Source organism: Leptonychotes weddellii, chromosome 2 (assembly GCF_054177405.1).
Source record: "Leptonychotes weddellii isolate Sample4059 chromosome 2, ASM5417740v2, whole genome shotgun sequence".
Taxonomy (NCBI): Eukaryota; Metazoa; Chordata; class Mammalia; order Carnivora; family Phocidae; genus Leptonychotes; species Leptonychotes weddellii.
Genome location: NC_138370.1, coordinates 96,898,009 through 96,911,651, shown reverse-complemented (window position 1 = coordinate 96,911,651; position 13,643 = coordinate 96,898,009). Strand labels below are relative to the sequence as shown.

General features: G+C 36.0%; 1 protein-coding gene across 5 annotated transcripts in view; it reads left to right on the top strand.

Moving 5' to 3' along the window:
• The window catches only part of SEC24B (SEC24 homolog B, COPII component), an 86,368-nt gene that overhangs the window by 29,787 nt on the left and 42,938 nt on the right, over window positions 1-13,643 (top strand). For 3 of the 5 annotated variants that reach the window (XM_031025653.2, XM_006727192.3, XM_081812013.1), the window contains exons 3-4: window positions 923-1,096; window positions 10,759-10,863. In XM_031025653.2, the coding sequence (XP_030881513.1) occupies window positions 923-1,096; window positions 10,759-10,863 (279 nt within the window). The remainder of the gene's footprint in view (window positions 1-922; window positions 1,097-10,758; window positions 10,864-13,643) is intronic. The other 2 variants (XM_006727194.3, XM_006727193.3) reach the window with 1 other exon arrangement.

Here is a 13,643-nt window from a genome sequence, read left to right as displayed (position 1 = left end):
AAATTAATAGTTTATACCCTCTGACCAACATCTCCCTATTTTCATCTTCCCCCCCCCATCCCCCGGCCAATGCCAGGCCCTGGAAACTACCATTCCACATTCCACTCTGTTTCTGTCAGTTAAACTTTTCCTACATATAAGTGAGATCGTGTACTATTTGTCTTTCTCTGACTTATTTTACTTAGCACAGTATCCTCAAGGTCCATCCATTTTGTTGCAAGTGACAGGATTTCCTTTTTTATGGTTGAATAATATTCCTGTGTGTGTTTTTTATTCATTCATCCATCAGTGGACGCTTAGGCTGTTGCCATGGGTTTTTCAGTGAGCTCTTGGTTGGCTGAAGATTATACTCTAGATTGGTCAGTTTGAGCTATCACAAAGGCCCACTATGAATCACCTGTGCTTTATTTATTTCAGACGTCCAACCTAGTCTTACCATTGAGTCCTTACTTAGTTCCATTTGAAATACGGCCCCTGATTAGTAGCAGTAAATAAGATGTGACAGTTTATAATACAAAAGGGGATCTGAGCTGATACTAGTAGTATTTGTGGAATTCATGGACTACATTACTGCAGAAGCAGAGAACCTCTGTTCATCTTAGGTACCATTATGTAGTACAATAATGAATTAATAGTAGCGATCATTAGTAGAGAAAAATTGGGGTTCATTTTGTTTAAAAAGGTAAGGAGGCTTATGACATGTTTTAGGAAAGTTGCTGTTAAAGATTATTAAAACATTTGGTGAGTAAGTTTTCAGTTTATCTGGAAATCATTTCTTTGGACCTTCTTATTTTCTCTATATAATACTAGATAAATGTGATACAACTGATATTTCTACAAGAACTTCAGATAAACCATATTTTGTTGGTATTTTAATATTTTCAAGTTGATTGCTGTGGATGAAATAGTTTTTTGTCTTCAGTTGCAGATTCTTTATCTCGTCCTGTTATGCAAAATGTTCAGCCTCTCAAGTCCAGCCCAGTCGTATCCACTGTTTTATCAGGAGCCTCATCAACACGAACACCTGCAGCTGCAAATCGCCCAATTGAGCCGGTAGCCTCAGTTACACAGCCATCAGAGCTGTTACAACAGAAAGGTATTTAAAATTTTAATTTTAAAGTTTATTTATTTATAATCTCTGTACCCGATGTGGGGCTCGAACTCATGCCCATCAGATCAAGAGTCACATGTTCTTCTGACTGAGCCACCCACGTGCCCCTCAAAATAGCTGATTTTTAAAAAGTCAAACTGTATAATCGTAATTTTTAGAAAATAAGAAATGTAATTTATAATCTCAATTCAAACATCATTTCCTTTTTATATATTAACTTCCAGTCTGTTTATGATTATTTTTTACATAATTGCAGTCATAGCTTACATACCATTTTGTATATTGTGGTTAGATTTATTAAATTATACACAGTTCTTCGTATATCCACATAGTCGTTATAGTCCTTTTCATGGCTAATAGTTTATTGTTTCAGTGTATTATGATTGCCAATCCATCCCTCTCCCATGGAACATTTGTTTCCTATTTTTTAAAGGTTATTATAGTTTTAGCATCCAAGATTTTCTTATTTAATGAATCTCCATATCCTATTTGATGATTTCTCTACTTGTTATTATTAATGAAAGTAACTTTTGACCCAGTTTTGGGAATGAGAAGGGTGAAAATGAAACTGTAAGCCATACCTTTGCAGCATGCACAAACAATACAGTTTATTCATTTGCTTGTTTAATATTTTTCATGTGTTAAATAAGTGACAGATAACTAAAATGTGTTGTTTTGACCCTCTTTCCCAACTTTGCCTTTTATTTTGGCAGTATTTTGGTTTTTTTTTTTTCCTGGCTAAAATTCCGAATCTGTTGGTGTTTCCAGTTGAAATACTGTATTTTTCATTTCATGAGAGGTAACTGAGATGTTATTAGGAAGTTTGTATTTCCAGAGCAACCATTAGTAATATCATAGGGACTATACTTAACTATGTAACGACAGCTTCTCACCTTGAATATGAAGAATTCTCTTTCTCACTTTCTTATGTTCTGAAACTCAGAAAAAGCGTTTTAGGTTGATCTCACTACTTATTATCTGTTGAGTATGTGGTCAAGAGTACTTTCTATCATTTGATCAGATTATACATTATAAATTTTCTTATTTGGCTTTATAGGAAAACCAACTGCAGCACCATGGAGTGTCCATGGATTCCCATCAAGCCAGTGGGTATATTAGGAATAAAATCTAGTTTTTTATAAGCATTTGCTTTTAAAATGAAGGACTGGTAGGAGAATTTTGCTTATCATGAGTGGAAAAAACTTAAGGGCAGGTTGAACCCATAACTAAATGAGTATCTTTCCTCTACATTAATGACTGCCTTCCATTTCTTAAATATTATGCTCGTTTGACCCTTCACATTGCCCCTCCTAATATCTTTTTCCTATTGTATTTTCTTTTTTTTACCATTTTACTTTAAGTACCATCTTACCGTTTTACTTTGTCTTTTTGCAAACCACATTCCCACAAAATAACCATGTTTCCTTTTTTTTTTCTTACTAATAAGATAGATTTAAAAAGATAGATTTGAAAAGAGGAGCTACCATTTATTGGGCATTTACAACGTGCCAGATACTTTATATTTATTATCTCATTTAACCCGCATTGCAATCCTATAATATTAGCCCTGTTTTACAGATGAGAAAAGTGAGATGCACAAAGATTAGGTATTTTCCCCAAGATTGTAAATTACTCTGCCCAAGTAGCAGAGTGAAAGATTTTTAACTCAAACCTTTTTATCTTTCTATAAAATGAGGCTGAATTGTTTAGTTGGCTGTTAACAAACTTTTGATGTACCTAAGAGAAGCTCCTTGAATAAGTAACAGAAAAGAGAATACTAGAAACATTTGAATGGTAGCTTTTATTGTTCCTTTTTCTTACGTAAGAGATTGGTTTATCTTAGTGGCCTTTTTACCTTTGGATAGATCTGGATGTACAACCTAATTGTGTGAGGTAGGGCTACCATGTATGTTGTGTGAATTGTGGTTTGTGTGAGTGGCGCCTGTAGTAATTGGTGGTGTGTGAGCTGCATAAGCTCTGCTGTGGTTCTGATATGACTGCTAAAATACTAATGTTGAAAAGAGATTAATATTTTTCTCTCAGCTTCAAAGACACCCTTTCATAGTTATTCTCAGAAGGACCTAGCATTCTTACACTGGTCTTAAGACAGGAGGCTGCAAAGTTTTGCTTACATATCTCCTAAAAAGTTTTTGGGTAAACTCTGTAAACTACTTGAACGTTTTTTAGATTGACATCTAAAATTTTTCACCAGAAGTCTAAATAGTTGAAGGTATGTAACTTTTCAACATCATGCATATGTTGACTTTAAAATAAAGACGTTAGGGCGCCTGAGTGGCTCAGTTGGTTAAGCGACTGCCTTCGGCTCAGGTCATGATCCTGGAGTCCCGGGATCGAGTCCCATGTCGGGCTCCTTGCTCAGCAGGGGGTCTGCTTCTCCCTCTGACCCTCCCCCCTCTCATGTGCTCTCTCTCTCTCAAATAAATAAATAAAATCTTTAAAAAAAAAATAAATAAAATAAAATAAAGACGTTATATTATTCTTTGTATCCACTAGAATGAACCTACCATCATCCTTTTAAAAAAGGCCCAAATGAGCCTTTCTTTAACATTTTTCTCCTTAATGTCATACTGTTTCCCCTGAATATAGTAATATAATATATTCTTTTTTTTTTTTTTAAAGATTTTATTTATTTATTTGACAGGGAGAGACCCAGCGAGAGAGGGAACACAAGCAGGGGGAGTGGGAGAGGGAGAAGCAGGCTTCCCGCGGAGCAGGGAGCCCAATGCGGGGCTCGATCCCAGGACCCTGGGATCATGACCTGAGCCGAAGGCAGACGCTTAACGACTGAGCCACCTAGGCGCCCCAGTATAATATATTCTTAAGCTAGAAACTCTTTTATCATTCTATCATACTTCTCTGCCATAGTAATATTATATAAAGTGAAATTTTACGTTTTGCTTTATTGTCTATGACCATTAGTGTCTAAGCGTTAGCATTTTTTCTTCTGGCTTAAACTGTCAGTACAATTATTGTTAGCATATAGTTGGTCAAAACAACATGTAAAAATTGTGAATTTGCATATTTTTTATGGAAAGTACATTTTGACTGGAAATATATCTTTCAGTGAGATGAATGGCTCTCCCCCATCCCCACCATAGCTTTGTGGACCTGAGTTGTACATGACTCATTACTAGAATAAGATAAACTTTAGGTAAATTTCATTCATAGTTTTTATTTTCACACATACAATTGTTAAGAAACTTTGTTCAAGTAAAGTAGACAGGAATGGTATTAAAAGGTTTTTATTAAAGCAGTATTGTTCTTTGGAGTTTTTTAATGTGTTTAACCTGAGTTACATATCAGAAATTTTTATTGTTTGTTCGATGTTATTTTCCAGATAGTAGCATTATTACGTAGCAGTTTACAATTTTAAAGTACCTTTAACTTTTATCACTTGATCATCAGGTGAAGCAAGCATATCATATTTCATCTTCCTTTTATAGAAGAAGAAATGGAAGTTTAGAGGGGTTAGGTGTCTTACCCAAAAACACAACCTCCCTAGGTGGGTTGCCAAGATCAGTATAAATCTTCTGCCTCCAAACCTAATACTTGTTTAACTGAATCACCAATTATTCAAAATATTGTGAATTTCATTGTACCATTGCCAGTACAGTATCATATCCTTTAAATGTATTTTTATCAAAGATTCCAAGCTGTGATGGAGGTCATTTGTTTTATGTGTGGTATTTCATGTAACCTAATTGGCAAAGGCAGTCTTCATTTTCTTTTTTTTTTTTTTAAAGATTTTATTTATTTATTTGAGAGAGAGAGGGAGAGAGAGCATGAGGGGGGGAGGGTCAGAGGGAGAAGCAGACTCCCTGCTGAGCAGGGAGCCCGATGCGGGACTCGATCCCGGGACTTCGGGATCATGACCTGAGCCAAAGGCAGTCGCTTAACCGACTGAGCCACCCAGGCGCCCAGGCAGTCTTCATTTTCAAACCAGTGAGAAAAATTTTATTCTTTGTCAGAAAATCTAATTTCATTTTTTTAATCTAAGGAAATGTGTTCCTGGAGTTTCAACAGAGTATCATAAGCTCCACTGAGAAATAAATTATAGCATATATTTTCTAAGCCAAATTACTAAAAGCAGTCAAATTTAAATGTCAAAGATCTAATGTGATTAATTTATCCTTTATTATAGTAGGTTATAAAAACTAGACAATGAGTCAGTATGCTGGTTTTCGTTACCAAATTTGAAATAAAGCAGTGCAACATGTACCTAATATTACGCTATTTATGAAGTGAGGATTATCTTGAAAAACATTGTATTCCGGTGGTAAATATATGCATTGTGTGTATCAAACTCTGATATTTGACTTTTTAAAAATATTTAAATAGGAATCAAGTATAAAAATCAGAAATAACTGTTGATTTCATTAGACATCATTAAAACGTTCCCATGTAATTAATAATAATTAATTACACTTAACGACTGAGCCACCCAGGCGCCCCTCACTGTAATATTATTAATTCAGAAATACTGAAAAGTAGACTGGTGGGAATCATGATGTAATGTAAGTGTAATAAAGAAAAACATATACCACTAAGTGATAATAGGTTCCCCTGTTAGTGAATATTTTTGTGTTGTTAAAAGGAGGCAGAAAAAATTAAATATTGTATAAAATAAAAGAAGGTGAGAAATGATTATAAACATTATAAGTATTTTATGGTAAAATAGGTTGTACAATGCTTTATTGAATATCTCATATTGACTCTGAAAGAAATTATGTAGAATTTTTATCTATGAGTTTTATCCAGTGTATCTTGAAAAAAATTGGTCATCCTAGAAAACATTCTGCTTGTTTTTAAAAGAATTTACATTGCTAAGAATACTACTCAGATTGGTGGAAGGTTCTTTTTTTAATTACTTGCCCTATCCCCTATAGGGTTAAGAATTAAGAATAGCTGACAATAAGTGTTTTTAATTAAATATACACAAAAACACGTTTTTAAAGTTCAATAATAATAATAGCTATGTAGTATTTAGTGTATTTCAGGCAACTTTCTTTTTTTTTTAAGATTTTGTTTATTTACTAGAGAGAGAGAGAGCATGAGAGTGGGGAGGGTCAGAGGGAGAAGCAGACTGCCCGCCGAGCAGGGAGCCCGATGCTGGGATCGATCCCAGGACTCCAGGATCATGACCTGAGCCGAAGGCAGACGCTTAACCAACTGAGCCACCCAGGCGCCTGCAGGCAACATTTTAAGCTTTGAAATATATTAATTCGTTTAATCCTCACAACAACCATTTGAGGTAGTTACTACCCCTTTTTACAGATGATGTAAATGAAAACTAGAGAGGTCAGTAAGTTGCCCAGGGAAACATAGCTGGTAAGTGATAGAACCTAGAATTGAACCCAGAGTCCCCATCTTTATTCACAGCGTCCTGCTGCTTGTCTAGTCAGTCTTTCTTACTGTTTCTGCTTTGTTCTCATGGGACTCTTTCAAAAGCAGTGGGTTCTCTGACAGTAATAGTTTTGAGCTATGTGTATACAGAATTATTAAATAAATTCATCATGACTCCCACCAGTCTACTTTTCAGTATTTCTGAATTAATAATAATACAGTGAGGGGCGCCTGGGTGGCTCAGTCGTTAAGTGTCTGCCTTCGGCTCAGGTCATGATCCCGGGGTCCTGGGATCAAGCCCCACATTGGGCTCCCTGCTCAGCGGAGAGCCAGCTTCTCCCTATCCCACTCCCTCTGCTTGTGTTCCCTCTCTCGCTGTGTCTCTCTGTCAAATAAATTTTTAAAAATCTTAAAAAAAAAGAATATTCCAGTGAGCACCAACGCTATTTCTAACATATTTGGTCTTAACTGAAACATGAATGGCAAGGTAAAAGAAAGTCGATAGATATAGGGTGCCTTGATTAATCATTTAAGGAAGAAGGAAGTTTTCCCTTTAGTGCCAGAGATATTTTTATATCTCAGGGCTATGTATTATGGTAAGATTTAGGATGAGTTAAGGGTATGTGTTTTCTTTGTAAAGTGAGAGAATGGCTGTTGTTAACATAGGCATTTTCTTAGGTGGGTAAGTTTTAGAAAGAGAGTACTATGGAAAATTGATTCCCTTAAAAACATTATTTTGCAAAGACAATGGAAAGTCTTACAGTATGTGTACCTAGTTTGAAGACCAGCTTAGAAAAGATAACGCTCAGAAGTTTGAACTCTTAAATTTAAAAAAAGCGAACTTCCACAAGGGATTTGTTCTCTTCAGACTAGTTTTATTTATTCCCAGTATAGCTGTATCCAGGGAACAGTGAAGATGCCTTTTATTAAGCAGCTCCAAGAATATGATCTTCTGAGTTTTGCCTGAAGGTACTTTAATATGAGAGGTAGTTTAAACCGAAGGTCCTTTTTAAAATACTGGGGCCCAGTTGATAACAAAGCTCTTCATCATGTTGGGTTCTATCTATGAAGTGTGTCTTGCTTCTTGATTTACTAGATTCACACTGAAAAGCTCTGATTAAAACAGAGTAAGTTAGGATTCAGCATTGCCACCCCATTTGGTGGTGGTGGTAGTGGGTGGGGTGGGAGGTACTCCATGTACATTTCTACAGTGGCTTTCAGGCCAAGCTCTAGAAGATGCGTATTCTGCCACCTCATATATGCAATCTGAGTATCTCATACATAGGTTCTGGCTCCTAAAGAAGGTCTAAATAAAGGCACTCAGGAAGTTTGCATAACCGTTTACATACCCTAGAGTAGATGACTTGGCTTTCAACTCCTTTTTGGCTGTAACTCCCCATTTGTTGCAGTTTGTATGTAGTGTACCCAGCCTAAAGCAGGGCATTTAAATAAGGATTGATTGTTATTCTGGAGTCACCAGTAAAAATGTCAGTCATATTCTTGTGCCATTAATATTCTCAAGCTTCAAACAAAGTTTATTTGGACAAGTAAAGGAAGGCTAAATTCTGAGTATAGTAAGAGTCACAGTTGGGGAAGGGCTTAAATCTTGACACTTTTATCTTTAGCACTTCTCAAAAAGGATTGCATCTTTTTTCAGGAAAGTAAAAATTTGAGTATGCTGTGTGACATTCTGTTAATGTAGTACATTGACATCCATAGTATAACATAAAATGATATAATAATATTACTCTATTTTATTCATGGGTTTGTTCCAGTGCATTAAGTAGTTGCTCTATAGATTTTTTTTTAATCATTGTGTAGCCATCTCATTTGTTTCCAATTAAGCATTGGATATTTTTCCAATAATAAGTGAATCTGTTTTTAATTAGTAAATGTGGAAAAAGAGAGGAAAATGTTTTATCATACATAATAGGTTTGTGCTGTTCTTTGCCTCTTTTGATTAGTTACAGAGTCATCAGCCTGAATGTTGATTCAGTCATGAAAAGAATGGATTCTCTTCTGATTTTTTTCCTGCTTAGTGGCCCTTCTTAGCGCAGTAAATGGAGTTACTTCTTTCTCATTTTTTCTTAATGTGTACAAACACTTGTACTTTTTATTTTATTTATTTTTTTTTTAAAGATTTTATTTATTTATTTGACAGAGAGAGAGACAGTGAGAGAGGGAACACAAGCAGGGGGAGTGGGAGAGGGAGAAGCAGGCTTCCTGCCGAGCAGGGAGCCCGATGCGGGGCTCGATCCCGGGACCCTGAGATCATGACCTGAGCCAAAGGCAGTCGCCCAACCAACCGAGCCACCCAGGCGCCCCACACTTGTACTTTTTAAAGTGCAATGCTAATTGCATTTTGAGAAAGTACTTAATTTTAAAGAGGTTCTTAAATTGAAGAATTTGTTTACTTCTAAAATCTTTTTACAGGGGTGCCTGGATGGCTCAGTCGTTAAGCATCTGCCTTCGGCTCGGGTCATGATCCTCGGGTCCTGGGATCAAGTCCCACTATGGGCTCCTTGCTCAGCGGGGAGCCTGCTTCTCCCTCTGTCTGCCACTCCCCCTGCTTGTGCTCTCTCTCTGTCAAATAAAAAAATAAAATTTTTTTACAGTTAACTTGTGTTTAATTGCAAACTGTTTAGTATATTTAACGCAAGGCCTGTTAGTCAAATTTTCATTTTAAATAGGCTTTTGTTAGAGGAACGTGCCACTCTGAATTTGGTCTTTCAGAGTATTAAATTGATTTCTTGTATTGCCTGAATTTATTTTAGTTCACATTGATTTTTACTTTCTCAGATGAGTTTGTGATAACTACTATTTTACCTATATATATTTTTGAAAGATTTTATTTATGAGAGAGAGAGAGCAAGCATGAGCAAGGGGGGGTGGGGAGGTCAGAGGGAGGGGGAGAAGCAGGCCCCCCACTGAGCACAGAGCCACCAGGGGGCTTGATCCTAGGACCCCCAGATCATGAGCTGAGCTGAAGTCAGACGCTTAACCAACCGAGCCACCCAGGCGCCCCTATTTTATTTTATATGTAAAAGATGTCTCAGCAAAGCCAGCAGATTTTTCTGTGACTTATTTGGTCCTAGTGAGAAGATCAAAGCTTCACTCATCGACAGTTTAACCTTTGCTCTCTTCTGAGCTCAAAATTTTCTCTTTAATAGTGTTTTTCCTATGATAGACATGAGTTATGTTTATTAACATAACATGCTAATTTTAAAAGGTCACCTGAAAGAAAAAAAGAAAGAAAGCATCAGAGGACTACCATGTGATTTTGGTGAGGCAGGGCTTTATTGTGCTTCCGATATTGTGAAATGTCCTTAAAAATCCACACTGTGTTTCTGTGTTTTTTCTTTTATCTTTTTTTTCAAGTTGAATTATAAGATTTTCTTTGTAAGGATATTTATTCATTTTTATGTTCTTATTTTTAATTGGGATTATCTTCCTTCATAAGATTTTGTGAATGTTAATTTTTAGCCTAATTTTACCAGAATTATTAAATAATAAAAATACCCAATCACTTTTTTTTTTTTTTTGAAGGTTACATAGTACAGCTGTACCTTTTCCACACAATCTTCCTTCTCATTGTGTCTTACACAGAAGACCAGTCTCATCCACCTGCTTCAGACTGACGTGTATGCAATAGGCTGGGATGATTGGCCATCTCAGAAAATTCACTGTTTTGTAATTGTCACACTTGTAGGACCACAGTTAATAAGCTCTTTTTTTTTTTTTTTTTTGAGCGTCTGTGAGCAGAGAACTATTCTGAATACAGTTCTTTTCTTTAACTGTCATTCTTTTTCCGTTATGAGAACTGAGTTACCATCAAAGTGGCATTAGCAGAAGGAAGGTATCAAGTATTTGATGTGTGTTGAATGTGGTATAAATTCATTTCAGTAGAAATGATCACTGCTCAGCAAGAATGCATAGTCCCAAAGGAAGTATACCACAAGGGCCCTAAGGTCAAAGAAGGTAAACATGTATAGAGCTCAGTAAAATTTTCACAGTATCATTGCAGTTTCCTGAATATTATCAGTGTAATACGTGGTACTTTTTCACACTTAAACCAGTTCATGTAAAAGCTGCTTTTACTAAACTGCTTTGCAGAAATTTTCTAACGGTTCCAGTTTTGATAATAAATTTGCTAACATTAAAATGCATGCTGGGATGTTCTTTAGAATGTCAGAGTTCTTTCTCACTTTTAATGCAATGTCAGAATTTTATTTCTCATCTTTCCTGTTGGTTTGACTCTTGTGTTTGTGCTTTCCACTTTACAGGCATGCAGTATGGTGACTATGTTAATAATCAAGCTAGCTCCGCACCAACTCCCTTGTCATCAACTTCCGATGATGAGGAAGAGGAGGAGGAGGATGAGGAAGCAGGTCTGCTTTAGCTTTACGCCAGTTCTTGATCTTTTCCTACTCAAGTTTTCTTTTTATGTCCACAGTCTGTTAGCCTTTAAAAAAAAAAAAAAAGTGTCTGCAGATTTAGCTCCATGAACTTGCTTGGTTTGGGTTATAGAAGGTTGGGTCGCTTGAAATGAGGTGTTTTGCTTGTTTGTTTTATTTTTCCTCCTTTGGACATCTTTTACCATTTTGTAAGTAACAACACATCTTTCATGATGGTAGAGTGCTTTCTTCTTTCAGAAATGCATTTCCTCTCATGTCACATATCAAAGAATGAGCCCTAACTGAAGCTTTTGGCCTAAGATTGCTTTAGCACCCTTTTAGGCATAATGTTTTATTTTCTGCTCTGCATGCCACTTTAATCAAAATAAACCATATGGATTTTATAATAGTGAAAGAGAAATTGACAGTGTTTCTTTTAGGTCCTTTTTCGCCCTTGTCATATATTTAAAAGGCCCAAAATTTGTAGTTATTATCCTGCTTGAAGTAGTAGTTCACATCTTGCTAGTGAAGAAGTTGTGTATATGATTATATGTTGAAGCCTGTTTAATATCTTTTTCTGGCTTTGCTGGGTAGAACACTAAGCAGTTCAGTTCCTTCATTAATTTTAATAGTTTAAGACAACAATAAGTGCTGACCTTTCAAGTTATATATGACCATGATTCTCCTTTGGTCATCTTTATTACTGAGTAGAAGGATTTGCTCTATAAACAATATGTTTAAACACAAGTTTATTTCTTAGGCATTTTTGAAATATTCAAATCCTTGTGCACAATTAGAGGAGGGGTAAAAATAGAGGGTTATAGATGGGGAGTAATTTTTTTTCTTTAAGTATGTAGATACCCATCTATCTTTCTGGATTTTTTTGTAATTTTTAAATTTTATATAATTTCAGTCTTACAGAAAACTTGTAAGAAGAGTAAAAGAAACTCGCATGTACACTTATATAAACCATTTTTGCCCCACTTGCTTTATTATTATACATTTTTTTCCTGCATCATTTGAAAGTAGGTTGAAGTTATCATGTACTTTTACCCCTCTGTACTTTAGTATGTATTTCCTCATTATAAGAACAATGTCAGGCGCCTGGGTGGCTCAGTTGGTTAAGCGACTGCCTTCGGCTCAGGTCACGATCCCAGGGTCGTGGGATCGAGTCCCACATCAGGCTCCCCCTGCTCTGCAGGGAGCCTGCTTCTCCCTCTGCCTGCCACTCCCCCTGCTTGTGTTCTCTCTCTCTGTCTAATAAATAAAATCTTTAAAAAAAAAAAATAAGAACAATGTCTTACGTAACACAAATGCCATACAGTATTCAGGATATTAAACACTGATGTAATAATATCTGCTACACAGTCCATAGTTAGATCTCAACAATTGTCTCAGTAAGATCTTTTATAGCTGTTTTCATGGCCCAGGATCCAATTCAAGGTCATCCATTGAATTTTGTTGCCATTTCTATTTAGACTCCTTCCATCTAAGACAATCCTTTAACCTTTCTTTCTTTTTCTTGACTTTGACATTTTTAAAGAATACAGGCAAGTTGTTTTTTAGAATGTACCTCAGTCTGGGTTTATTTGATCTGTCCTTGTTAATTAGATTCAAATCATGTGTTTTTGGCAGGATTACCACTGAAGTAATATCGTGTTCTTAGTGCATCCTGTCCAAGGCACATGATGTTGATTTGTTCCCATATTGATGATGTTAACTTTGAGCACTTGATTAAAATGGTGTCTGCCAAGTTTCTCCACTGTAAAGTTACCACTTTTTCCCATTGAAATTAATAAGTAATTTGTGGGGAGATTTTTTGATACCATGTAAATGTCCTGTTCTTAATTAAACTGTCACTCAGTTTTAGCATTTATTAATGATTTTCTAATTCCAACATTCCTTCTATATTTATGGGTCAAGGTTTCAGTGTAAAGGAGAGCTTTTTCTTCTCCCTTGTTGACTTCCTTGGGTTCATATTGACTCATGGATTCTTATTCACTCAGCAATAATCCATTACAGTCATTAGTTATTTTGATAGCAGCTTGTCCTAGACATGGTCAGTGACAGCTTCTTCAAACTGTCTTTTGAACATGTTCCCATGAATCTTTAAGCACGTTGAGGTCTCGGTAAGATATTCCTAGCTCATCTTATACTGCTGCAACGATGTACTGAGCCATTTCTCCAAGGCGTCCTTTTTCCTTTAGTGAAGAAGGGTATTTTAGAAACTAAGATCTGATTGTAGTGTGTGGTTATTGCTACTAATGGGTTGTTGTTCTCAGGCCTTGTAGTAGTAGTAGTAGTATTTGAGCACTTACTGTGTGCCAGTTGCAGCACTAAAGAGCTAATGGATTTTTATGTCAGTTTTTCTAGATTCAAATCCTGACTTTGACACTTACTAGCTTTGTGACAAGTTTCTTAAACTCATTGAGTCTCAGTTTACTCATCTGTAAAATGGGAGTAGTAATAGTAACAATTACATATGGTTATTTTGAGGATTGAAGGTATTCTTTGTAAAGAGCTTAGAACGGTGTCTGGCAAATGAAAAAGATTAACAGTCATTGACATTGAGATTATGTTCTTAACTGCAATTTTTTCTTCCCAACAATCCTGTAAACCAGAGATAATTGGCTCCATTTTACAGAGTTGACTGTGATCTGAACAAGCTAAGTACCATTTGTCTCTGGTCTCACAACTACTAAGTAGCAGAGTGGAGATTGAAACCGACGTCTCTCTTGTCTGCACAAAGGTGTGAAAAAAGGAGTCTCTATCTC